General features: G+C 37.3%; 14 protein-coding genes across 14 annotated transcripts; 3 read left to right on the top strand and 11 right to left on the bottom strand. All coding sequences in view use genetic code 12, as the record gives it.

Annotated features, from left to right (window-relative positions):
- Positions 1-844: 844 nt before the first annotated feature.
- Positions 845-2,983, bottom strand: KGF56_004773 (phosphoprotein phosphatase; the record flags this gene model as incomplete). Its single annotated transcript, XM_049326246.1, has 1 exon — positions 845-2,983. The coding sequence occupies one exon, from the start codon at positions 2,981-2,983 to the stop codon at positions 845-847; it is 2,139 nt and encodes a 712-aa protein (XP_049178114.1).
- Positions 2,984-3,463: 480 nt separating this feature from the next.
- Positions 3,464-3,811, bottom strand: ASR3 (Asr3p; the record flags this gene model as incomplete). The annotated part of the gene is made up of 1 exon (XM_049326244.1): positions 3,464-3,811. The coding sequence occupies one exon, from the start codon at positions 3,809-3,811 to the stop codon at positions 3,464-3,466; it is 348 nt and encodes a 115-aa protein (XP_049178113.1).
- Positions 3,812-4,447: 636 nt separating this feature from the next.
- Positions 4,448-6,496, bottom strand: KGF56_004771 (uncharacterized protein; the record flags this gene model as incomplete). The annotated part of the gene is made up of 1 exon (XM_049326243.1): positions 4,448-6,496. The coding sequence occupies one exon, from the start codon at positions 6,494-6,496 to the stop codon at positions 4,448-4,450; it is 2,049 nt and encodes a 682-aa protein (XP_049178112.1).
- Positions 6,497-6,924: 428 nt separating this feature from the next.
- On the bottom strand, positions 6,925-7,777 carry RPL21A (60S ribosomal protein eL21; the record flags this gene model as incomplete). Its single annotated transcript, XM_049326242.1, has 2 exons — positions 6,925-7,384; positions 7,767-7,777. The coding sequence occupies 2 exons, from the start codon at positions 7,775-7,777 to the stop codon at positions 6,925-6,927; spliced, it is 471 nt and encodes a 156-aa protein (XP_049178111.1).
- Positions 7,778-8,297: 520 nt separating this feature from the next.
- Positions 8,298-9,507, bottom strand: RPS9B (40S ribosomal protein uS4; the record flags this gene model as incomplete). The annotated part of the gene is made up of 2 exons (XM_049326241.1): positions 8,298-8,866; positions 9,501-9,507. 2 exons carry the CDS (start codon positions 9,505-9,507, stop codon positions 8,298-8,300), a joined length of 576 nt encoding a protein of 191 aa, XP_049178110.1.
- Positions 9,508-9,809: 302 nt separating this feature from the next.
- KGF56_004768 (diphthine--ammonia ligase) lies at positions 9,810-11,801 on the top strand (the record flags this gene model as incomplete). The annotated part of the gene is made up of 1 exon (XM_049326240.1): positions 9,810-11,801. One exon carries the CDS (start codon positions 9,810-9,812, stop codon positions 11,799-11,801), a length of 1,992 nt encoding a protein of 663 aa, XP_049178109.1.
- A 55-nt stretch (positions 11,802-11,856) lies between these two features.
- Positions 11,857-12,326, bottom strand: INO4 (Ino4p; the record flags this gene model as incomplete). Its single annotated transcript, XM_049326239.1, has 2 exons — positions 11,857-12,117; positions 12,195-12,326. 2 exons carry the CDS (start codon positions 12,324-12,326, stop codon positions 11,857-11,859), a joined length of 393 nt encoding a protein of 130 aa, XP_049178108.1.
- A 914-nt stretch (positions 12,327-13,240) lies between these two features.
- On the bottom strand, positions 13,241-13,495 carry KGF56_004766 (uncharacterized protein; the record flags this gene model as incomplete). Its single annotated transcript, XM_049326238.1, has 1 exon — positions 13,241-13,495. The coding sequence occupies one exon, from the start codon at positions 13,493-13,495 to the stop codon at positions 13,241-13,243; it is 255 nt and encodes an 84-aa protein (XP_049178107.1).
- A 735-nt stretch (positions 13,496-14,230) lies between these two features.
- On the top strand, positions 14,231-17,041 carry LIG4 (DNA ligase (ATP); the record flags this gene model as incomplete). The annotated part of the gene is made up of 1 exon (XM_049326237.1): positions 14,231-17,041. One exon carries the CDS (start codon positions 14,231-14,233, stop codon positions 17,039-17,041), a length of 2,811 nt encoding a protein of 936 aa, XP_049178106.1.
- Positions 17,042-17,147: 106 nt separating this feature from the next.
- On the bottom strand, positions 17,148-18,326 carry KGF56_004764 (DNA-directed RNA polymerase I subunit; the record flags this gene model as incomplete). Its single annotated transcript, XM_049326236.1, has 1 exon — positions 17,148-18,326. The coding sequence occupies one exon, from the start codon at positions 18,324-18,326 to the stop codon at positions 17,148-17,150; it is 1,179 nt and encodes a 392-aa protein (XP_049178105.1).
- A 182-nt stretch (positions 18,327-18,508) lies between these two features.
- Positions 18,509-19,245, top strand: KGF56_004763 (uncharacterized protein; the record flags this gene model as incomplete). The annotated part of the gene is made up of 2 exons (XM_049326235.1): positions 18,509-18,894; positions 18,966-19,245. 2 exons carry the CDS (start codon positions 18,509-18,511, stop codon positions 19,243-19,245), a joined length of 666 nt encoding a protein of 221 aa, XP_049178104.1.
- Positions 19,246-19,515: 270 nt separating this feature from the next.
- KGF56_004762 (uncharacterized protein) lies at positions 19,516-19,827 on the bottom strand (the record flags this gene model as incomplete). The annotated part of the gene is made up of 1 exon (XM_049326233.1): positions 19,516-19,827. The coding sequence occupies one exon, from the start codon at positions 19,825-19,827 to the stop codon at positions 19,516-19,518; it is 312 nt and encodes a 103-aa protein (XP_049178103.1).
- A 501-nt stretch (positions 19,828-20,328) lies between these two features.
- On the bottom strand, positions 20,329-20,964 carry KGF56_004761 (mitochondrial 54S ribosomal protein uL16m; the record flags this gene model as incomplete). The annotated part of the gene is made up of 1 exon (XM_049326232.1): positions 20,329-20,964. The coding sequence occupies one exon, from the start codon at positions 20,962-20,964 to the stop codon at positions 20,329-20,331; it is 636 nt and encodes a 211-aa protein (XP_049178102.1).
- A 417-nt stretch (positions 20,965-21,381) lies between these two features.
- KGF56_004760 (sugar porter family MFS transporter) lies at positions 21,382-23,073 on the bottom strand (the record flags this gene model as incomplete). The annotated part of the gene is made up of 1 exon (XM_049326231.1): positions 21,382-23,073. One exon carries the CDS (start codon positions 23,071-23,073, stop codon positions 21,382-21,384), a length of 1,692 nt encoding a protein of 563 aa, XP_049178101.1.
- Positions 23,074-23,528: the final 455 nt, after the last annotated feature.

Raw genomic sequence — 23,528 nt, 5'->3', positions numbered from 1 at the left:
TTCTTTTTTTTATTTGACATAATTTTTACCCTTTTTTTTTTTTTTTTTTTTTTTTTGGCTTTTTCCTATTATTGTTTGTTTCTCTATTTGAAATCTTTCACTCGGTATGAAATATTACTTATTCTACCTCCTGTATCCTCTTGCAATGACAATCAATGCATCATAAAAAAAGCTATAGTTGGCTGTTGAAAGAAATCGAAAAATTATCGTTGTTTCAGATATATGAGTTGAAAAAAAAAAAATAGAATATGAACTCCGCGATTTTGTATACGACTCGTGTAAAATAATACATTTCTATAAACAACTCGTGTAAGAAGCTACATTCTTGTTAAATTTTGCATCTTTTTTACCATTTACTCTTCTGTAGACGCTATTTATTATCTGTAATATAATGGTGTAAGTACATCGGTGTCGCCGTCTTTTCAGAGTAGAAATATAGGCACCCAAAACAAAGCTGACACCACCACTATTTGAAATTAGCGTAGTTGTTATCAATAGGCACAACTACTCTCTCCCGCCATTGATGAACTTTGTCATTTAATTGGTTCCTCATATTACAGTACACTGTTCTCTTTTTATTTAATTGTGATTGCAAACAATTTACAAACAATCTATAATATGAAATAAACGTTTCTCTTTTCTTTTAAATAGTGTATTTTGTAAAACAAAAATAAAACGTAGGTAAATTGTACATCAAGTCAATTGCATCCCGTCAAAAAGAGGGAAATAGGGGGAGTAACGGCTAATAGGGTCAATCTAGGAGTAAAAACTCACAAAAAAAGAGACAGGAACCTAACTCTTGATGGTTTTTTCAAATATGCCCAATAAAAGTCCAACTTTGATTTTACAGATTTACCACTTCCCCGTCACTTGCTAAAATCTGCTCATCAATCTTTTTGCCAGGTTCATTCTCTGCCCTTTTCCATGTCTTGATTTCACCGCGAGCTGTGTCAAAAGAATAAATTCGAAGTCTTCTAACGTATCCACCGTATCCACCGTATCCACCCAAGCCTACACCTCCTCCGTAGCATAACCATATTCTATTTCCATCATTATCACCTGCGGTGTCAGCATCTTTTTGGTCAAGTAAGCAGTAGTCATTGCAGTGATCATGGCCTACGCTTATAGCTTTTACGCCAATCTCTTGAAATACAGATCTAGCCCCGGAGTTATACCGAGGTGAAATTACCGCTTCGAGATGTTCACCAACCATTGGTTGTTTAATATTTTTGTACTCTGGTAAAGGGATATGGAAAAAAGCCATTGATAAACTCTTCTTTGTTATTGTTTTTGAACCATCTGTAACTGTTTCCTTTTCAAATTTCCTGATCCCCTCTTTAAGGGAAGCGGCTTCTTCCTTCATATACACAAGTTGGCTTTCCTTAATCCAGTCATACCCAGGATATGCCTTTGGGTTCGAAGAATAGCTATGCGAGTCAACAAAATAAAACGACAATGCTACTGAATCAGACGATTTTCCCGGTACTGTGATAATATAATTACCGTACCCATCAATTTCTTCTGGGCCCATAGCAGCGAGACTGTAAGGAAGATCCGAATACAATCCCATCATATCCTTCGCTTTCATTGAACCTTCTGCATCATGATTTCCCATGACTATAGCAAAGGGTATCTTACGCTTAACATAGGGACTCAAGGCTTTGAACACAGAAGACTCGGAATCAGGAGATGTTTCTCCAAATATCTGATCGCCTGTCAAAACAACCATATCCGGTTTTTCTATATCAAGTACCTCGTTGATAAACTTCAAAGTTCTCGAATCTGCTTTGCAGCCCTTAGCAGACTCAGTTGGCACGGGATCAAGACATTTGCCATACCCAGTTGAAAAATGCAAATCTGCAACTTGAAGTATTTTGAATTGATCATCCTTGTTCATTTTCAAAGGAGTGTAATACTTCTTTTTATAGTCGAGTTTTGGGCCGCGACGGAATGATAAATACGCTGGCAAATCTGACTCACTTGAAATGCCATTGATTTTTTTTTTCAACAACTTCCAATTTGGCCTTAACTCTGTGGCCTCATAGCCAAACAATATGTCCACTGCATTTATAGCGGTTTCTTTATTGTGGCTTCCATATCTCGTCCAAATTCCATTGGATTTATAAGTCCATCCGCGCTCACTAACCTCCTTCATGGTTGGGATGTATAAATTTGTTTTTTCCAAAGACTCTTTAGCCTCCATCTCTGATCGTTTCTCAATATTGCTATTTTCTCCTTCTTCAACTTGTTTCTCTTTCAGAAATTCTTGTTCACTCTCAAGTAATTTTTTAGCTTCTTCGGCTTTCTCCTTCTGCTCCTTCTCCTCCTTCTCCTGTTTCTCCTTAATTTCTTCCCTTTGCCTCTCTTCCTCTATCCTTTCTTCTTCCGTTTGGGCATTGTGTTTTTCCGTTTGCTCCTCTTCTTCTTCCGGGGCAATTAGATTTGAGTCATCATTCAGAGACTGGATTCCGTTGAAGCTCTCGATTATCTTGAGTGGCAATTTCAACAGGTTTCCCTTAATTTTGGAGTCATCTATCGAATCATAAACGGCAAAATCAATAATCACCGAATCTTCAACAAGTTTATCTCTAAGCAAATTTTGAAATTGGGTGCTATCTAATTTCTTTACCGAAAGCATCTGCTTTTTGAACCAGGACTTGCCTAAACTTAGGTCCTTTTTCAATCGAATCCACCCACCATTACTGTCTGACAAGTCGCCATATTTGCCCGAATTAGCATCGGGTTTGCCACAATTGGCATTGTTGTAATTGTACGCATAGCAGTTCTTTATTGCAATATCTAAAAGAAACAGGTTGGGGGGTGGTTGAAAAAATGCTGGAGCTGCACTTGAGAAATAATCAAACGGCACATACTTGTTCAATTCTATAATCTCGTGTTTGTTGGCAAACAATAGCAATACCAGCACAGTGAATAATATGAACAAAAAGTAGGAAACTACTCGAAATAGTCTTTTAGTTAGCATCTCTTCACTATTAGTCTCTCAAATACAAAAGCTTCAACTTTTAACTTGTAATAAACTAAAGATAAGATGAGATGACTCTAAGCTAAGGGTTTCAATATTTTTTCCCCCTCTATTAATTTAATTCTCCTTCTTCTTCTTTTGTAGGTCAAGGAGGCTTTTTCTATTTGGCACTAGGCTCCAAGTCACGCCATTATTTGGCTTGAGTTCCAGTTATCAAGGACATAATGAAAACGAGAGCTAGAGATAGTGGATTCGCTCTACCAAGAGTCGTGTTCATTCACATGAACTAGGAAAAGGGGAGAGAGAGGGAGAGAGAGAAGGGGAGAGACGGAAGGAGAGTAAGTTTCCATATCATATGAAATAAAGAGCAGTTTCAACTCCTCGACTATGTATCAATTCTCTTTTCTACGAGCAGCTTCAACACCTCGACTATGTATCAATTCTCTTTTCTACGAGCAGCTTCAACACCTCGACTATATATCAATTCTCTTTTCTACGAGCAGCTTCCAACTCTTCTTCTCTTTTTTGTGCCTCTGGCTCGACAGGTGGGAATGAAGCAGCATCAAATTTCTGGCCATGTTTACCGGGCTCTAAAATAGCTTGATCAAAAGCCTTAATATCTTCCTTTTGTTGAGCTTCTGGCTCCACACCAGGAAAAGATTTGGCATCAAGGTTTCCTTGATGATCCTGTGGTAATACTACAGCATGTGGCTTGGAGATCTTGGACAAGGGCACTTGTTTGCCATTCATATCAACAAGAATCTCATCTTGACTTTTACCCTCAAGGTTTGAATAACCTGTGCTTGTAGTGGATGTTTTGTTTGACATGCTTGTAGTGGGTGTGGAAAATGCGTATTTATAAACCAAATAGAAGCAAACAATAAGTAAAGCGTTGAATAAAAAACGATTCATCAATTGAAAAACCTTTTATGGGCAATATTAACAAAGCAAACAATATGAAAAGGAATGATTGATTAATCAATTGCCGCACAAAATGAGATTCCAATAAAATTTACAAAATGACGCTTATCGTGGTATTTAAAAAAAGGGGGGTTAGAGGGGTAGGAAAGGAAGGAAGTTTAGGGGGGGGGGGGGGGGGTGAGTCGGTGCGAAAGAGTCAGTGCGAAAAAAACAGTACCAAAGAGTCAGTGCCAAAGAAACAACGCAAAGGAGTTAGGGAGTTAGTGCAAAGACAGTTGACACAACAGCTACCATTTTACAATAAAAACTCAATAATGAAATTACCAAATTTGATTTTTTTCTCAAATAATACTTCAATAAAGGGGAAAAAATTAATGCCCATTTGATTTATAGGACAAGGCTATGCTGGCTTTACTGGCTTTACTGGCTTTACTGGCTTTGCTGGCTTTGCTGGCTTTGCTATAAATCAAATAGTATCAGTCTGTGCTGCTCGATAGTGTTAAAGCCCTATTTTATTTATAGCCTTGTCACCCTGTACTTGATTCATAGCCTTTCCCCCTGTACTTGATTCATAGCCTTTCCCCCTGTACTCAAATTCAAACCAACTTCAGGTATCAAGGAAGAATGCAAGTTCATAGCATATATTGTTATCGCCATCACAATAACATGCAATCCCAAACAATAAACGAAAAAAATCATTCTTGTTGCTCTTGTCGCCAACACAGCTCTTGTTAAAGAAATGAATAATCTTTCCAACGGCGAAAGTCGGGAATTTATTCTTTCTTGCTCTTTGATTCTAAATTGTTCAATCGGATGAAGCTTTCTTTCATAGTCTTGCTGGTACCGTACATGGTTGCTTTCCAAGTCCGATACATTGGGTTTGGGGTTCAAAAACTTCCTGCCGGAAGAAGTCGTGGTGATATTTCGTGTGCCTGGTGTTTGAAGTGATTGCAAGTACCTTCCTCTTTCGTACAACTCTTCATTGTCTTGTTTTAAAGTGTTGATTTGTCTTTTCAATTCATTGTTCAAATTGTGCAGTTTGCGAAGTTCGTCTTCAAGCTCATTGTTCTTCTCCCTGAATCGGTCTCTTTGCTTCGTTATAATGGGTAAAATAGAAGAATCGTCATTACCTAATCTCTCTCCGGAAATGCCTGATACTATACTACCATTTCGAAAATTTGCAGACCTTGTGATTCTGCTCATACCAGAAATCAAACTGCTATTATCATTAAATTTGTTGCTAGAATTGCTTTCCTGTAAATCAGTCAAGTCGTTCTCTAACTTCTCATTCAATTGCTTTGAAGACCGAAGCTCTTCCGTCACATATTTCAATTGGTCCTCTAGTTCACTTACTTTAGATGTCAAATCGGCATGCTCTGATCTATACTGAGCAAGCTCCTTGGTCATTGTTTTGTTTCTTTCAATGACTATGGAGTCTAGTTTGGTGGTGGCTTTGCTAGTCGTCGCATCATCATCCTCTTCCCCATGGCCAAACTCAATCTGGCGAAGAAGGTGAAGTTCTTCTTTCACTTGTTCGTAGTCAGAGGTCTTGTCCAATCTTGATTTCAAATTTTTCACTTCTTGTGCCATAACCGCATTTTCCCTACCCAAAGAATCTATTTTGGACGATAAGCGTTTAGCAATTTCTTCCTTTTGCTTCCTGATTTGATTCAAGTTTGCAACAAGTAAAACATTCTCACTCTCCATTTCGCTGACTTTTTGATCACATTTATCCTGCAATACTTTTATGTCCATATCATTTTGAGACTGGGTAATGTCACGCCTTAAACTCTCGTTCCGCCTCTCCAACTCAAATATTCGTTTCTTCGAAAGTTCCGCATCTCTCCGTACCATATCTAGTTCAGCCAATACTGACGCGGAAGCTCCCTCGTAATGTTCATTGCTCTTATTTTGATTATTGAGGCGTATTTCCAGCACCTCCTTAGATGTCCTTAATTCCTCAATTTGTTTCTGAGCAGTGCGGAGTTGATCTTCAAATTGTTTTTCCTTTTCTTTCCAATTTGCTTCCTTCTCCTCGAGCAAAGATTGACACTCATTCTCCTTCGCCTTGAGCTTAATGCTCAAAATCTCTGCTGATCTCTGTTCATTCAGTAGTAATCTCTGTTTCAATTGTTCGTAATCGGCTCTTTTGGCCAACTCTTCCTCGGTTTTGGCTAGCTCTATTTTTAGCCTAACAGCTTCTTTACTTTCAATGACTGAATCAATTGACATCTCCAACAACGGACGCGGGTCAGGGGCATCTCCAATCAACCTATACATGCCGAAAAAATAGCTCTCCAAATTCTTATTTTTGGTCGTTAGACTGTCAATTTCATTCTGATACAACTTCAATAGTGACTTGATCTGCTCCAACTTTTCAGATGACTCTAGCTTCTTAAACTCTTTTGTTCTTGATGCCAAAGTCTTGCGACTCAAAAGAGAATCCTTTTGTCCTTGCTTTATTTCTAATCCTTGTTCGTCTAGCTTCCTCTGGAGCGTGGATAAATCAATCTCCACCCATGACTGTAATGCATTTTCAAACACGTTTGACCTTGCATCACCATCTTCAGAAGTATTACCCTGATCTCCCATTTATATCATAGGAGTTTATAGAAACAAACTGAGAGTATAAAACTAGAAAACGCATTTTTATTATTTGTTTTAATTTTTTCTTCCTTCCTAAAAAGAACAACTCATAAAGTAAAGCAAAAAGGTATCACTGTTTTAGATTATATTTGTTTAGCGGTATCATTGATTTAGATAGTCTTTGCCTACGCGGGCCCCATTGCTGACATGTCATACTCTATTGCACAAATGACAACTTCTGGGCCTATTATTCTGAAGAGAACATTCCAGCTATATCTTGATACAACTATCTCAAAAAAAAAAAAGAAAAATCGTAGACTTAATAAGAGTGCATTAATTTTTATACCTGATTACTATACAGAATAAAAAAAAAACCTTTTTTAATGAAACAAATGGGTGATAGTGAAGCTTGGGTAGTTGTAGGATTGAAAAGCTTAGATAAATGTTTCATATGGCACTGGAGCCAAAGTTTGTGGAATATTCTCTGTTGCGGAAACAACTCTAGCTTCTCTTGGTTTAGCAGCAGCTCTCTTTAAGCTCACGTGTTCACCGTTAGCTTTTGCTTCTCTCTTTTTAGCAGCGTTTGATTTGACTCTGTTCAAGAATTCTTGACGACAAGCAGAGTGTTTAACGTGTTCGACTCTCAAGTTGACTCTTTTTTCAATGTATCTGTTTCCAACAACTTTGTTGATGATAACACCAACTGACGATTTGGTAACGTTGTAAATTATACCAGTTTTACCGTGGTAGTATTTGTGTGGCATACCTTTTTGGATAGAACCATTGGCTTTTATATCAACAATATCACCAACTTTGTATACTTTCAAGTAAGTTGACAATGGGATGGCTCCATGTTTCTTGAAATCACGCTGGAAAGCGTAACGAGTACCAGATCTATAACCACGTCTTTAGAAAATATATGTTAGTATCCAGTTTTTTTTTTCAATAAAACTATCGAAAATAATGAGAATGGAAGACAGAAACTGAGCGGTAATAACTCCAAATTGAAAGCATGCTGACACTCCTCCTCCTTATTCTAGATTCACACACCCTTCTTCTGCTCATATTCTTCCTCTTCCTCCTCCTCCTTTTCCTCCTCCTCCTCCTTTTCCTCCTCCTCCTCCTCTTCCTCAGCTTCAGAATTTTTCACATTGCTCCGCAAAGCTCTCTCGAATTATACATCGTTATTCCGTCATTTTCCTCTTCCTTGTTCTCTTATCTCAATATCAATTCCCTAGACACTCGTGTAAAAGCGTCTGAATAGACTGCCACATACGATTTACCCATTTTGTTGTTATATATATGTCTTCTAAAAGGATCTCAGAGAAGGGCCTAGTGAAAAAAAAAAATTTCAAGTATTAACTTTTGTCTCTCTCTCTCTCGCTCTCTCTCTCTCTCTCTCTGTGAGTGAGTGAGTGTGTGTGTTTGTGTCCACTCTATTATTGTCAGTGAAAAATTGCAATACAAACGAGACAATACAGTAATTAGTGCGCATAAAAGAAAAAAATGCGCGAGTTTTCTACGTGCTACCATATAAGATGAGTGAGGGTTATAGCCCTCGTGGTTTACATTTTGCATCTGCTTGTCCATCGAGGTGAAGACGTAACCAGAAAACAATAAACATAATATAGTTAACATAATATATACGGATTGTAAGAAGCTAAGGAGAAAAGGCGCGTTCCTTGATATGTAGTAATCCAAGACCAATTAGTATACATTATTGATATATATATATATATAAAGTTTTTGCAATTCACATATCAAAGACCTACTGCTTCTAAAATAAGGGATAATTTTATCCCGTTATTTACTCTTCTTCTTCATCACCGGCTGCATCATCGGATTTCTTGTTTTGAGATCTTCTCTTAACTCTACCAGCTCTACCACCACCGTATGGAGAAGTTGGAGCAAAGTCAATGTGTTTTTGGGAATCCAATCTCACTGTGAAAGATGGAACATTCACAATTTGTCTACCAACGGCAATGTGTCTTTGAGAAATCAAAACTCTAGCATGGTGGATTGATCTTGCTAAACCCAACTTGAAAACTTGAGTTTGTAATCTTCTTTCCAAGAAATCTTCGATTCTTAAAGCCAAAACATAATCCAACTTCATCTTGTCTTCAGATAAAACACCGACTCTAACTAATCTTCTAATCAAAGCATTACCTTCAAACAATCTCTTAGGATCTTTTTCATCTCTGGTCAACAAATCACGAGCAGCTCTTCTGATTTTAGATAATTGGAAACCAATTCTGTAAATTTCCCTCTTGTTTTTTAAACCGTATTCACCAGCCAATTTCAATTCAGCGTCCAAACGAGCTGATTCGTATGGTCTAGCTGGGGTAGAGTATGTCTTTGAGTATGTTCTTGGAGCACCTAATTAAAACTGTTAGAATACTAATTCAACACTAAAAGAAAAAAAAAACCATATTAGTTCAATAGATTTTAATACAAAAGGAGGGGGGGCGGTCCTACAACTTTTTCAATGAAAGAAAAGAAGTTATAACAGAGAGAAATGCTCTACCAAAAACCTTCGTCATTCTTTCTTCACATCCCTCTCAAAGTCTCATTGGGAACATGGCAATTAAAATATTTCACTTTGAGCCCTGTAAAAAAACATAAGCCCCGTCATTGAGCAAATACTTTTTTTCAACCCAAATTGAGTTCTCTGGCTTTTCATTTTTCAGATGGTGGGAGTGGCCAGCAGCGGGGTGGGGGTTTGTTGGTGAAGAAAGAAGACGTTCTTTTGTAAACTGAAGTGTCGGGAATTCAGTTACATTAAAGATAAGGTTTTTTTGAAGCATTCTCTGTATGAACAACATATTCAACAAAGAAATGGAGGACCCGAACCTCAACGACCAGGAAGCACTCTCTTTTAAGATCTCAACACTATCTTTACCTTGTATAGACAAAGCAAAACCAAGCTCTAAAATCGAGTTCTGAAATCGTTCATTAAAGTCTACTATACTAATTTAGGTTAATATCAATAAGATTCTATTGTTAAACATACGTGGCATATTGAGCTAGTGGGATTTGATGGTAAAAGAAGACTTATGAAAGAGATGTATAAAGAAAAATTCAATGAAAAAAAAAAAAAATTTCACTAAGAAAGCAGGTTGAAAAATTTTTGGCCTGTCTGAAATAAAAAAAAAAAAAAAAAAAAAGAATATGTTAGGTTTTCTCACTATGCAGGTTTTAATGCGATGGCCTATTTTTTTGAAGTGTTAAATCTATATCTGTCTACTTCTCGAGGACTATGTTAAGTAAAGTTTGTTATTATCGAGTGAATGTATGTATTTAGCCTGAACACTACCCACTTATGAAGTTTATTGCGTTAATATCAGGGGGCAAGGATTCGTTCTATAATTTATATCACTGTTTGTCTCAAGGCCATGAGTTGGTAGCTTTGGGGAATCTTTATCCTAAAGATGAGAGTCAAGCTGAAATCGACTCTTTTATGTTTCAAACTGTGGGACATGAAATAATATCTGCTTATAGCCAATGCTTGGATGTGCCATTGTATAGAAAGGCAATCACAGGACTGTCTCTAAATCAAGAATTAGAGTATTCACGTACCGAGGACGACGAGATTGAGGATTTGTTTAGTTTGATATCAGAGGTCAAGAACTTGCATCCTGATATTGAGGCTATTAGTTGCGGTGCCATTCTTTCCAATTACCAAAGAACGCGGGTTGAGAATGTGTGCGATAGGCTCGGTTTGACTTCACTAGCGTATTTGTGGCAAAGGGATCAAAATGAGTTGATGCTGGAAATGTGTGACAGCGGTCTTGACGCGAGGATAGTCAAAGTGGCGGCAATTGGTCTCAATGCTAGTCATTTGGGACAGCAATTGAATGAGATTTATCCCCATTTGGTCAAGTTGAATCTGATGTATGACGTTCACATTTGTGGAGAAGGAGGTGAATTTGAAACAATTGTGTTGGACTGTCCCTTTTTCAAAGACAAGCGACTCAAGATTGTTGACCAACAAATAGTACGACATTCTAGTGAAGTATTTTATTTAAAACTTCAAGTAGAATTGGAAGAGAAGGACAATAAAGGAGCTGACATTAATACAAAGAGGAACTTGGTTGCACCTCCCTTGTTGGATCCATTCTGGGTGGATTTTGTTGAATCTGAATTTAAAACTGAAGCTGAAAATGAAAATGTGAACAAAGAAGGAGTAGGAAAGCTGCAGAACTTACAAGAAGTTTTGCCAGAACAGTATACGCCTACTAGTAGCATCATCGTGACGTCGAAAAGGTTGTTTATTTCCAACTTGACTTCAACTGCACACACCATTGAAGATCAGATGACAAATATATTCACCCAATTGTTGGGATATTTGAAGAACCATGATCTTTCTTGGAGCCACATTCAACACGTGAACTTATTGCTATCAGACCTTTCCTCATTTGAGCTCGTGAATAAAATATATGGCTCGTATTTCTCAGACATGTACCTCCCACCGTCTAGAATTTGTGTTGAAACTGGAATATCAACGGATATTCAGTTATCATGTGTTGTGCTAAAAGATAAACTGCGAAAACTGGGGGTCCATGTTAGGTCTAGGTCCTTTTGGGGTCCTCAGAACATCGGTCCTTATTCACAAAGCATAACCGACACCGAGCCATCTTCTTTCAAATTGGCAAGTCTATCGGGTCAAATACCACTCATTCCAGCAAGCATGACCCTCTCAAGAAATACAATTGCATTTAACTCGGCGTTGTCCTTGAAACATTTGACAAACGTTGAACAATTAGTTGGAGCCACCAAATTTGCATCGGTAATTTGTTTTATAACCAGTCATGCAAGTCTTGGATGTGTAAAGGAGTGTTGGCAACACTTGGCTGACCATAGAAATGGTGAGTTCGGACTGGTAACAAACCTCGTGATTGCTGAAGTCAATGCTCTTCCAAAAATGGCAGAGATTGAATGGGGAGGGTTCTCTTTCCAAGAGACTTTTTCCGTGTATCAAGAAGAAGAAGACGAAGAAGAAGAAGAAAATGAGTTTGACAGAGGTTTTTCAAAACTGTCCAAACAAAAACAGTTTAAAAATTCAATAGCAGAATTTGGGTTTGAGTTTTCCAGTTTCTGTTCCATTGCTGATGGTGCCTATACATTTGTTATGATGTTCACTTCTGACGTTGAAAAAATAAACAAATTTTTACAAGCAGGATTCTCACCTTGCCAGTGTATAACAACTCTGCCGATTTGTTCTGGTTCGGCAGAGTTTATTCCAGTTCGGAAATTGTACAATTATGCTGGTGAGGAGTTCCAGTTTTGTATAATCTATAGACAAGAACTTTAAAACCAAACCGAAAAAAAAAAAGAAATCAAACAAAATATCCGTGATCAAACCCGTGTCACTTGACTATATCGCTTCCATCGTTCTGTGGGCCTTTATAAATAAGCTCTTCTGGTACCTCGATTCCCTTTTGCCTGCACAATTCGATTAATTTCACATTTTCCTCTTTCAACTGGTCAATAAAATCCGCGCTCTTGGTTAGAATGTTCAACTCGGATCTATTCTCCAGTTGGTTCAAATTTGGCGTAAGTGCAACTATTTTATCAAATTCAGCTCGAATATTCTCGCGTCGTTTTTGCTCAGAGGCAATGTGGTGGGCCTATATAAGTTAATAGTTAGTATGTTTGAGTGAAAAAAATAATGTGCATATATCAAACTCATTTACTCTCCACATACTTTCTTCTGTTCTTCTGACAAAGTAGACGACTTTACTTTCTTTTTATTTTGCTTACCAGATGTGACAAACAGAGCATCTTGTACTTGAGCGTCCGGTAAAGCTTGTGGTTCAGGGGTATTACTAATGGACATTTGCTTTATGAGTTGGTGAAAATGTAAGACGAGACCTCTCTATTCCTTTTTTTTCTAACCTCTCTATTCCTTTTTTTTTCCTCTTCCTATAGTAATACTATGTATTATTCTTCTTATATACAATGTATTATTACTATTAAGTACAATGTATTATTATCTAGAGTACTATATATTAATCTTATACACCATATATTATTCTTCTTTTATAGTATATATTACTCTTTCTAAAATACTATGTATCCTTCTTACACTATGTATTATTCTTGTATTCTTCTTATATATACTATATATTATTATTATATACTTTAATAATTTCTTCTTTTTTCTTCCTCTGCCCAAAACTCAAAACTGTGTGGTTTTCTTTACCGAGGTTCAATACAGAAGTTGTCCAAAAATAGTAAGCTTAGCCTGATGAAAAGACCTGTTTTTGCTCCTTTTATAACCGGTGAATTCTATTTTTCCAAGTAGCGAGATCCCCCTAGTATATCTTGGTATCTTAGTATCATGTCACGTGTTGAAACTGTATCTTTTATAGATATCTTTTACTAGACAATAATTTCGCAGCCATTCTACAGTAAATTCAATCAAAATCTATACCAAATAAAAAACTCTAGTTTAATTAATTTTATATATATCATATTAAAAAACTTACAAAACAAAACTCCTCTACTAAACATCAATGTTATATAGTCTATTTCTTCAAAATTCCTCTACTATCGAGCAGCACTTAACAGCAACACTATCGAGCAGCATTTAATAGCAACACTATCTTGCTTTGCTCAATAATGGAGCAGCGCTTAATAGCAACACTATCTTGCTTTGCTCGATAGTGGAGCAGTACTGGCTAGCTTGTTAAAACACCATCTCGCTTTGCTCGATAGTGTATACTCTATTTTATCTCCTCTTAAAGACATCTATAGCAATACAGCACCAGCTGCAATAGCAGCAGCAGCGCCAACAATATTGATACCATTCACCACACCACCAGCTCGGGTTGTAGTGGTTGTAGAAACATTTGTTGCATTTATTGTAGTATTTTCCTTATGATGTGGTTTTAATTTGGTTTTGGCTTTGGAGTTGGCTTTGGAGTTGGAGTTGGAGTTGGAGTAGGAGTTGGCAGAAACAAAAGCAACTGAGGCTAATGTTAAAAGTATGATATTGAGTTGCATAATTCTGTAAACAAAAAAAGAATACTAATAGTATTGAGATTAGTTATGGGGTTTTGGTAAATGATAAGAGAAACTTGGGGAAAAATTGGATCTAAAAGGTGGAGGTAAATTAAGCCTATTTATAGTTATAAAAGTCACAATTGTTTCCTTATTTGCAACCCGTTTGAAAGAAAAGTGCTTTACTTATTTCATCTATAAAAACAGTAGCATATCAATAAAGCTTGATTGCCACACTTTTGCAAAGTGTATTGAGGAAAGCAGAACGCGCTGCTTAAACTGAAAAGTGGGAGAGATAATTTGAAGCGGTATAATTTACACCAAACACAACGATATTGTAAATCGATTATATATCAATATTTGCTTCTTTGTATCAGTCTAAGAACATTTTTTCTATGAGCATTCTGCCATAAGTCCCAAAAAAGAAAAAAAATAAAGACTTACTAAGCTTGTTTGTTCATATATGAGTCGACCTTGTGATACTTTCTTATAGTAACAAACAAGGGAATAGTTGAACATCCGGAAAAGAGGCTTACCTCAACTCTAAGCTTGATTCCTTGTTCAATGCCAATCAGCCATTGTCCAAGGTGATGTTGATAAAAAACAAGTTTTTGTGTAAGTATCGCTTGTAAGCCGTATATGGTAGCGACTAAGAGTATAAAGAGTAACCCCAGTAGTAAACGAGAGGTTTAACTGATACCTGATACCTCATACATTATACAAGTATCACTCTCGATCATGCCATGGTTTCTTGACAATGTGAGGCCACCTGCGCCCAATCAAATTGAACCCACCCTTACCTTTCTAACAAACGAATTATTTGATAAAATCGATGGTGTATCACGGAACAATTTAGGCAAGGCCAAAACGATAACCGAGAGGAAAGCACAGATTATTAATGAGTTCATCCAAAGCTTCAAACTATATATTGGAAATGACATGTCTCCAGCGGCGAAATTGATATTCCCCGAGAAAGCAGGAAGACTATATTTTATCAAAGAAGTGGCTTTAGCGAGGCTAATAATCAAAATGTACAGGATTCCAAAAGATGCTGACGACTATAACCTCCTCCATTACTGGAATAAGCAGTATCAAAAATCTAAAAGATTTGCTGCAGATGAGATGAAACTTCGCAGTTTACCGCTACAAGTAGCTAGAGTTGTTGCCAAAAGAAGAGATTTCACCGATCAATACAAAGAATGCACTGTTTCCGAAATAAATAACCTATTGGACAACTTGACGCTAGCAAAGCAGTCAAGCGAACAAGTGGATCTTCTTAAGCCTCTTTTTGATAGCTTGAGAATTGAAGAAATCAGGTGGCTTGTGCAGTTTATTTTGAAGAAACCAATCTTGACCAATATGGAAAAGTACTTCTTCAATAGTTGGCATCCTTGTGGTTACCGGTTATACAGTATATGTAACGATTTAAAAAAGACATTTAATTCACTTGCTGATTCTGAAAAAGAACTATCTAGAGAGGAGTTGGCCATCCACCCACGATTCAAGTTCAAGCCTCAGTTAGCAGAGAAACTAACAACTAACTATGACTCTGTGGTGAAAAAGCTACAAAAGAAACAGCCAATGGATGAAAACTTCGAAAATAGTTTCAAACAGTTGGATTTGGAGAATAAGTTTTATATTGAAGAGAAAACAGACGGAGATAGGATGCTACTACATATGGAAAATGGAAATTTCAAGTTTTACAGTCGGAGACTTAAAGACTATTCCTTTCTATACGGCGAGTCATTTCAATTTGGCTCATTAACAAAGTACTTGAACAATGCTTTCCAAAAAAAGGTAGATTCAGTGATTCTTGATGGCGAAATGGTAGCTTATGACTACAAGAGGCAAATTATCCTACCATTTGGTACATTGAAGTCACTGGCAATTCAAGAAAGCGTTCTGCAATTTACAACTATTGATCAATACAATCAGCAAACAAGCTACCCATATTACATAATTTTCGATGTTCTTTACCTCAATGGCAAGGAGCTTGGCAATTATCCACTATTTTTCAGGAAAACCATTCTTAGCCGGATAATAAAACCTGTGCCCCATAGATTTGAGATCAGTGACGCACGACTTGGATCAACGGCTGCTGATATTGAAAAGTCAATGAGGGAGATTGTCGGTAATAGAAGTGAAGGGTTAGTACTCAAACACACACAGCTGAAATATATTATTGACGGATTCCGAAATCCCAATTGGATTAAGGTGAAACCGGAGTACCTTGAAAAATTTGGCGAGAATTTGGATTTGGTTGTTATCGGTAAAAACCCCGGAATTAAGAATTCTTATATGGTTGGGTTAAAAAATACCATTGACGGAGCGTACTATAGCTTTGCTATGATTGGAAACGGATTTGAAATTGAAGAGTTTGATAAAGTGGAACGCTTGACGCATGGAAAGTGGATCGATACAGGTACAAGGCCGCCTCCAGAAAATCTTATTCGATTTGGTAGAAAGAGACCCGCTTACTGGATTGAACCGAAGAACTCAGTTGTTTTGGAAATCAAAGCGCGGTCAATTGATGTTCGGCCTGAAGAGACTTATGCCGTTGGATCATCTTTACACAATAACTTCTGCCGCAGGATCAGAGAGGACAAATCTGTTGATGAGTGTATTACATTACAGGAATATTTGGACTTGAAAGCGGATTACATGAGGAATATACTGAGGTCCCAGACAGTTGCCGTAAAAAGGAAAAAGTATGATGTATTGACTTCATTTTCCGATCAAGGGAGTGACTTAAAGAAAGTGAAAGCGGAGTTTGATTTGTTTTCCAAATTTGAATTTCTAATAATGAGCGAGAGAAGAGAGTCCAAAGAGACAGTGATCAGTGCGGAAGAACTAAGAGCCTTGGTCAAAAAATATGGAGGCAAAGTGGTGCACTCAATTGACTCAAAGTCAAGCCTACAGGTTGTGATTATCACAGAAAAGGATTTACCGGTAGGGAACAAATTACTAAGTCAAGGTTTTGACCTCATTAAACCAAATTGGATATTTGAGTGTATCAAAAGAAACGAAATTGTGCAAATTGAACCTTGTTTTATATTTGCTACTCAAGTTTGGCCATATTATTCAAAACGAGTCGATAAGTTTGGAGATTCGTACACTATACACAACTCTTTGCTGCAAGTTACTGTTCCTCACTTGGAAAAAAGTGACCTTGAAAGATTGAAATGTGAATTTGAATGGAATGAATTAAGCAAGCCTTTGTTGTATCTATTTAAACACATAAAAATACACGTTATGGGAACCTCCTTGGCTAGTCGTTTGTTAAGGGAACGCATTGAAAGGTTCGCAGCCAATACAGTTGATGATTACGTAAACAGTGGTTATATAGTTATTCCATTCTGGGAAGAGCAAAACAATAGACATTTAACCATGATTAGACTAAAAAAGTACTATGAGAAGATTGATAAGGAGCTTAAGATAATGGATGGGAGATTTGTCAACAAAATCCCATTCACCGTAACGGAAGGTTTCATTAATAAATCTATTGAAATGAACAGTATTGCTGATGCTGAGGATTTCAAATATTATTGACATCAAAAAAGAAAAAACAACAGAAAAGAATAAACAAACAAACAAACAAACAAACAAAACTTCTAGTTCATTCATAGTTCGTCTTTGCTTACTTTAATGATTTTAATTACGATCTGAACTTCTTCCTGGTTATTTCCGGCAATTTAAACGGTACCTTCAAATTTGCAATTTTGTACGTTCCCGCCGCGCTTTTTGGTATTCCCAATGCCTCTGCTTCTGCGACTGTTGCGCTTTTTATAGTAGCACCTAGTGCTCTAAATAATGCAACCAACCTTGTTGGTTTCATCTTTAAATCTTTGGCCAACGGATTCAATTCAATGCTGAAATTTGACAAATGTAGCAATATGATAAACAAGTAGCACAACAACTTATCCTCGTGGTGAGGATCTATAGTAAACGACTTTTCTTTGGATCTACCGAATTTCGACGAGCGCGAAATAGCAAATTGATCTAGAATGTTATCCACCAAAACCTCAGATGGTATATTTTTTAGCCTCGTCATTAGCGCCTCCTTTTGCGATACTCTTCGATTTTCATAAACGCCAAATAAAAGTGCGGAATAATAGAGTAATTGCAAACCCTTTATGTTCTTTGCGTCTCTTAATTTAGATAAGATTGGTTTGACAAACTCGGGCTGAGAAGGTAAAAGGTTCAATGGCGTAGGATCTGATAATAATGGCTGAGCCCGGATATAGCCCCAAGTCTTTTGCGGAACAATGCTATCGATAGGGTAAACGTCTTCGACATTTGTTGCATGAACATTGGGGTTGGGAACGGGTCCTGTGGCTTTCTCAATCTCAAGTGGTTTAGTGCTTTCCTGCACTGTATCAACAATATCCAATTCAATATCTTGCAATTTATCCGAGTCAATTCTATTCTTTTCCAAATTCGTTATTGCCGCTTTGGCCTTTTTCGTTCCAAAAGCTTCTCCCAAAGCTTTCCGCTGAGCAACATTCTTCAAACCGAAAGATTTCACCAAAGGGCCTTTGTAAACCCTATTCTTCTTGGCGGTGACTTTAGTAGGAATATATGGCGTTTTGTAAAGTTCTACTGCATTCTTGTTTCGATCATAAACAGCCACAACGTACTCATTTTCATCTGCACTGGTCTTTCCATTATATTCCAAAGTTTCGCTTTCACCATGAACAAGAAAATCTCCATTTTTTTTGTGTTGATATACTTCAAATTCAGTGCCCTTGGGTACTGCTAAACCATTGAAAAATGAACCCACATAAGCAACTGGTTCCTCTGAATAAGAATGAACTTTGACCGAAGGTGTGGACATTCTACTCAGTTTGTCTCTTAAAGGGGTATCTCTTACTCTTGTATTGAAACCTAAAAGAAAGAAAAAAGAATTAAGCTCATCGCGATGAGATGGAAAATCGAGGATTAAGCGCCGAATGGAAAAAAGAAAAAAAAAAAAATAGAACCCGTTAAGAAACAGGGGAAGAGGGATCTTGTTAATTAATGCTATCGCTTTATGAGCTTTTGAGTGTACCTTCAGATGCCTCTACAGATGAAATAAAACAAGCGTACAAACTCAAGCTACTAAACACTCACCCGGATAAAGCTCGTACCCTGGAGGAGGTACCAGTGAATATTGCTTTGATAGTAGATGCTTACAAAATACTATCGAATCCTGATACACGAGTAGAGTACGACCAACAATTAGAACTTAACTTAAAGGGGAAAGGATTCAACATCGCCGGAGGCGGTCTCGATGTGTATAATCTTGATGATTTTACATGTAAGGATGATAGTTTTGTGAAAACATGTCCGAGGTGCGAATACATTGATGGTTTTGTGTTAACTGAAGCAAATCTTGAAAATGGCACACTCAATGCGGACGGTGGGTATGACATTATTGTGCAATGCAATAGCTGCAGCTTGTGGGTTCAAGTAAAATACTATGAATCGTAAAAAGCGACACCACCGACATCGAGCAAAGCGACACTATCAAGCAACACCCGACACTATCGAGCAACACCACCGACACTATCGAGCAAAGCGAGATAGTGGAGCAACACCCGATATTATCGAGCAAAGCGATACTATCAAGCAACACCCGACACTATCGAGCAAATCGACACTACCGTGCAAAGCGACACTATCGAGCAACACTTTGTAGCGATACTAGTAATGACACCATCGAGCAACACTTTGTAGCGATACTAGTAATGACACCATCGAGCAACACTTTGTAGCGATACTAGTAATGACACCATCGAGCAACACTTTGTAGCGATACTAGTAATGACACCATCGAGCAACACTTTGTAGCGATACTAGTAATGACACCATCGAGCAACACTTTGTAGCGATACTAGTAATGTTGATTTCAGATGAAAAAATGATACTACTTTAATGCTAGTAATGTTGATCTCAGATGAAAAAAAGATTTTGCTATAATGCTAGTAGGATATACCGGCCGTAGGATATAGAGAGGGGTTTCAGGGAATATTAGTCATAGCTTATTAAGTTGTTTCCAACTCGTTTAACCAGGAGTCTAGCTCGGTCATAATTCTCTCTAGTTTAGCAATCTTCTCCTCAATTTGTACCAAGGCTTTTGAATGACTGTCAAATTCCTCTTTAAGCAGTACTAATTGGTTCCCACTTTGTTCTAACAGATTTAAATCATTCTCCAACTTGGAATAATTCAATGATTGGTTAGTGTTTAAATTTTCTAATAAGTTCAAGTCTATTATAGATACGTTAGTATCGGACTCAACTAATCTTGACAAGATATTTAGCGACTGGTTTATTAGTTTAGGTGTATCCTTGGACATTGGTCTGTGAAGAGGGAAAGACAATAACAAGAAGAAAGAAAGAATGTATTAAGCACACATTCAAACTTGTTGAACTAACCAGCTCAACGGTTTTTATTTATTTTATTTTTTTTTCTTTGCAGATTACTAGAAAGAAAACCAACATACAAAGATCATCAAGGAATATAAGCAAGGTGTTGCTCCACTATCGAGCAGAGCGAGATAGTGTTGTAGCAAGCTACTGAGTGTCGGTGGCAGATAGTCTTGCCCCGATCGATAGTATTGCAACAAGCTACTGAGTGTCGGTGGCAGATAGTCTTGCCCCGCTCGATAGTATTGCAACAAGCTACAAAGTGTAGATGGCAGCTAGTCAGTGTATAAACTATATTAATCATATAGTATTAATATTTGATTGTGCACCACTATCTCGCTCTGCTCGATAGTGTAGAGAGCTATTTGTATTGTCTAATTCCTAATTACAAGTTAGTGGAAAGGGAAGGGTGAGGTGAGGAGATGTTGTTTTCACCTACCGCTATATAATTTATACATAGGATCAGTTTTGAACTTTTGTAAATTCAACCACTTCCTACTTGGATTCGAATTCACCTTCTCAACATAGTCTACTGGTTCTGGTTTTTCAATCAAGTGGGTCATGCTTACCCTTACTTTACTCTGTGGTGTTATAATTTCGTATAAACCAGGCAATTTATCTGCTGCTTTTCTAAGCGCTTCTCTCGCTACCTTGTCATGTATTGGTCCATCGATTTCAAACAAGACTTTCCCCGTTGGTATTCTACAAGCCCAATGGTCAAATGCACCTTTACCTTTACCCATTCTCGTTTGGTTACCTTTTATACAGACTGCCAAGTCGCATACAAATCTAGTAAACAAATTCGACTTTGTTGGCCTAAGTTCTCGTCTCAATACCTTGTCTGCCGCCAATAACTGGTTTGCGCTCATTCTGAGCCCACGCGATTTCAATCTTAAGCCAAATTTACCAAACTCTAAGCTATTACCTTTAATTGATCCTCCTGTTCTCACAGTTACTCTACCCTTTTGGGCCTTCTCTATCTCCCTAAATCTTGGTGTATACTCATGTTTAAACCTCCTGAATATACCCGATACACCTAGGTTGGCTTTCCACGTGGTACTAAACATTGGAAATAATTGTGCTTGTACCAAAGCCTACCTTTTTACCAACTTACAATGGTGGACTTTGCTTCTTACTCGATCTTTGATGTGCCCTTTTTTTTTTTCTTTCTCGCTTCAAATTTCGAGGTCGTGTAAATTTGATAATGTGAAAAATTATATGGGAAGATAGAAGATGAAGATATTATTGGCGACAATGGAGATAGAAGAAGAGGTGTGGTTTTCAGAGACCTTCTATGGATGATGTTAATGAGAAGCTTAAACACACTCTGTCTACATTCTTTTAGAGTCTGTTTGTATCCTCTTTTTTTCTTTTTTTTTTTTTTCTTGTAATATCGTTTCTTCTAAAATGTCTATTCACCTTTTGTTTAAACCCCAAGTAAAAATGTAATTAAATAAAAAATGTCTCTCTCCCCCCCCTAGCTCTTAAACCAATTCTTGCTCTGGCTCTGGCTCTTTTTCTTGAATATGTTCTTCTTCTGCTTTGTGATAGCCTGCGTATCCGGTTGTAGTTGCCATTTCTTCCTCTGATGGAGGAGTCCAACCTCCCGATTTCCATGAAGGGACTCCGCTTTGGTACAATTCGTCAACCTCTTCTAACGAAAGGCCTTTGGTTTCATAAACCATAAAGTAAACGAAAAATATCGAAAACACTAAGCAACCAAAAAATACAAAACCGTAGTAAAAATGAATTGAATCTGTGATGAAAGAAGTGAAAAATGATATCAAAAATCCAAAGATCCAATTAGCTGACAAGGCAACACCCATAGCCTTTGATCTGATTTTCAATGGGTAAAGCTCCGATATGATGGAGTATACACCACCGGCCCATGTTGAGGCAAAGCAGAAAATGAATAAAGATGTTATGAAAATCATCGCATCACCACTTGGTTTACGTGTGGGTCCGTTTGGACTACCAACATAAAGACTTTGAGTACCAACCAATGAATAAATAAGGAAACAAACGGACATAGCAACAGAACCAATCAAAAGACAAACTCTTCTACCTAATTTCTCAATAAGGTAGATACCTAAGAAAGTGGAGGCAAAGTTGATGACACCAATAACAATGGATGTTTCAAATGAATCGTCCAATCCAACAGCTTTGAAAATGGTGGTACTGTAATAGAAAAAGTAATTATTACCGGTTAATTGTTGCAATGCTTGCAACATGGCACCAACCAAAACCCTCTCGAATATTCTTGGTTTACCAGTAATCAAAGTTGTCCAACCAGCTTTACCAGCCAATCTTTCTCTATCAACACCAGCTTGGATCAATCTAAGTTCTTTCAACAATGCCGGATTTTCTTCAGAAATCTTATTTGTCTTTGCCAATGATTTTTTGGCATCCTCAATCTTGTCTTTACCAATAAGATAACGTGGTGATTCGGGCATATTGAACATTCCTCCAATCAAGAATAACGCCCAAGCGAAACACAAACCTAATGGTACTCTCCATTGCACATCGTCCGAGTATTGCTTGGTACCATAAGTTGTACAGTATCCTAAAAAGATGCCCAATGTGATCATCAACTGGAAACAACAAACCAAGGTACCCCTCAAATGTTTTGGGCATACTTCAGAAATAAACATGGGACAAACAACGGACAAACAGCCGACACCAATACCTGAAAAAATCCTTCCAATCATAACCTGGTACCATGCATGAGACGATGAAATTTGCACAATAATACCCACAACGTAAAAAAGCATTGCCGACAAAATTCCTATTCTTCTTCCCCATAAATCGGCACTTTTAGAAAGAAAAACTGCACCCAAGGCACACCCAGCATTGAAAATACCAACCATCAAACCTGTTCTAACGTTTGAAAAGTAGTACTCACCTTCAGCATTTCTTTGACCAAATCTTCTTTGGAAATCACTCATATTTATGAAACCAGAAATGGTACCGGTATCAAAACCAAACACGAAACCACCAAAGGCAATCAAAATACATCTTGTTATTACCCCCACGTATGCACTTAAAGGTTTTTGATTAAGTTGATGTTGAAGAGGTTCTTCTTGATGCTCAAGATCTCCGATTGGTTCACCATTTTCGTTTTTCTCATATCCAATATCTGGACTTTGAGATGGCGTACTATTTAAAGCGTCAGACATTATATAAAGACTAGCCTATAGGATTTACTTAGAGTAGCAAATTTAAAGAGAAAATTCAATAACTTATATCATATATATATGTACATTTAGGAAATCTTTTATAAGTACTAGACATTTTGAGTTCCACTACTATGAGGATGAGCAACAATAATTCGCTTAGAGTATAAAAACTTGACTTAATCAATACTTGTGTTCTTTTTTTTTCGATTTCGCAATCTAACATAAATGCAAAGCCTGCAAAAAAAAAAAAAAATAAAAAAAAATAAAAAAGAAAATGGAAATGATTGAAGAACATAGAATATATGTGCCATGAATTCCGAGATTGGGAAACCGAGAAAGATGAACCGGAAAAGGTGTCACCGAGAAATTTATTGTGCCTTGGAAACCTTACACAGATCCAAGGTAACAAGGTGATGTGACTGATGAAAATAAGAACTAAAATGCTTTTCAACTGA

Source organism: Candida oxycetoniae, assembly GCF_023343755.2.
Source record: "Candida oxycetoniae strain CBS 10844 chromosome Unknown scaffold34, whole genome shotgun sequence".
In the NCBI taxonomy this organism is placed as follows: domain Eukaryota; kingdom Fungi; phylum Ascomycota; class Pichiomycetes; order Serinales; family Debaryomycetaceae; genus Lodderomyces; species Lodderomyces oxycetoniae.
This window is presented reverse-complemented; position numbering and strand designations above follow the sequence as displayed.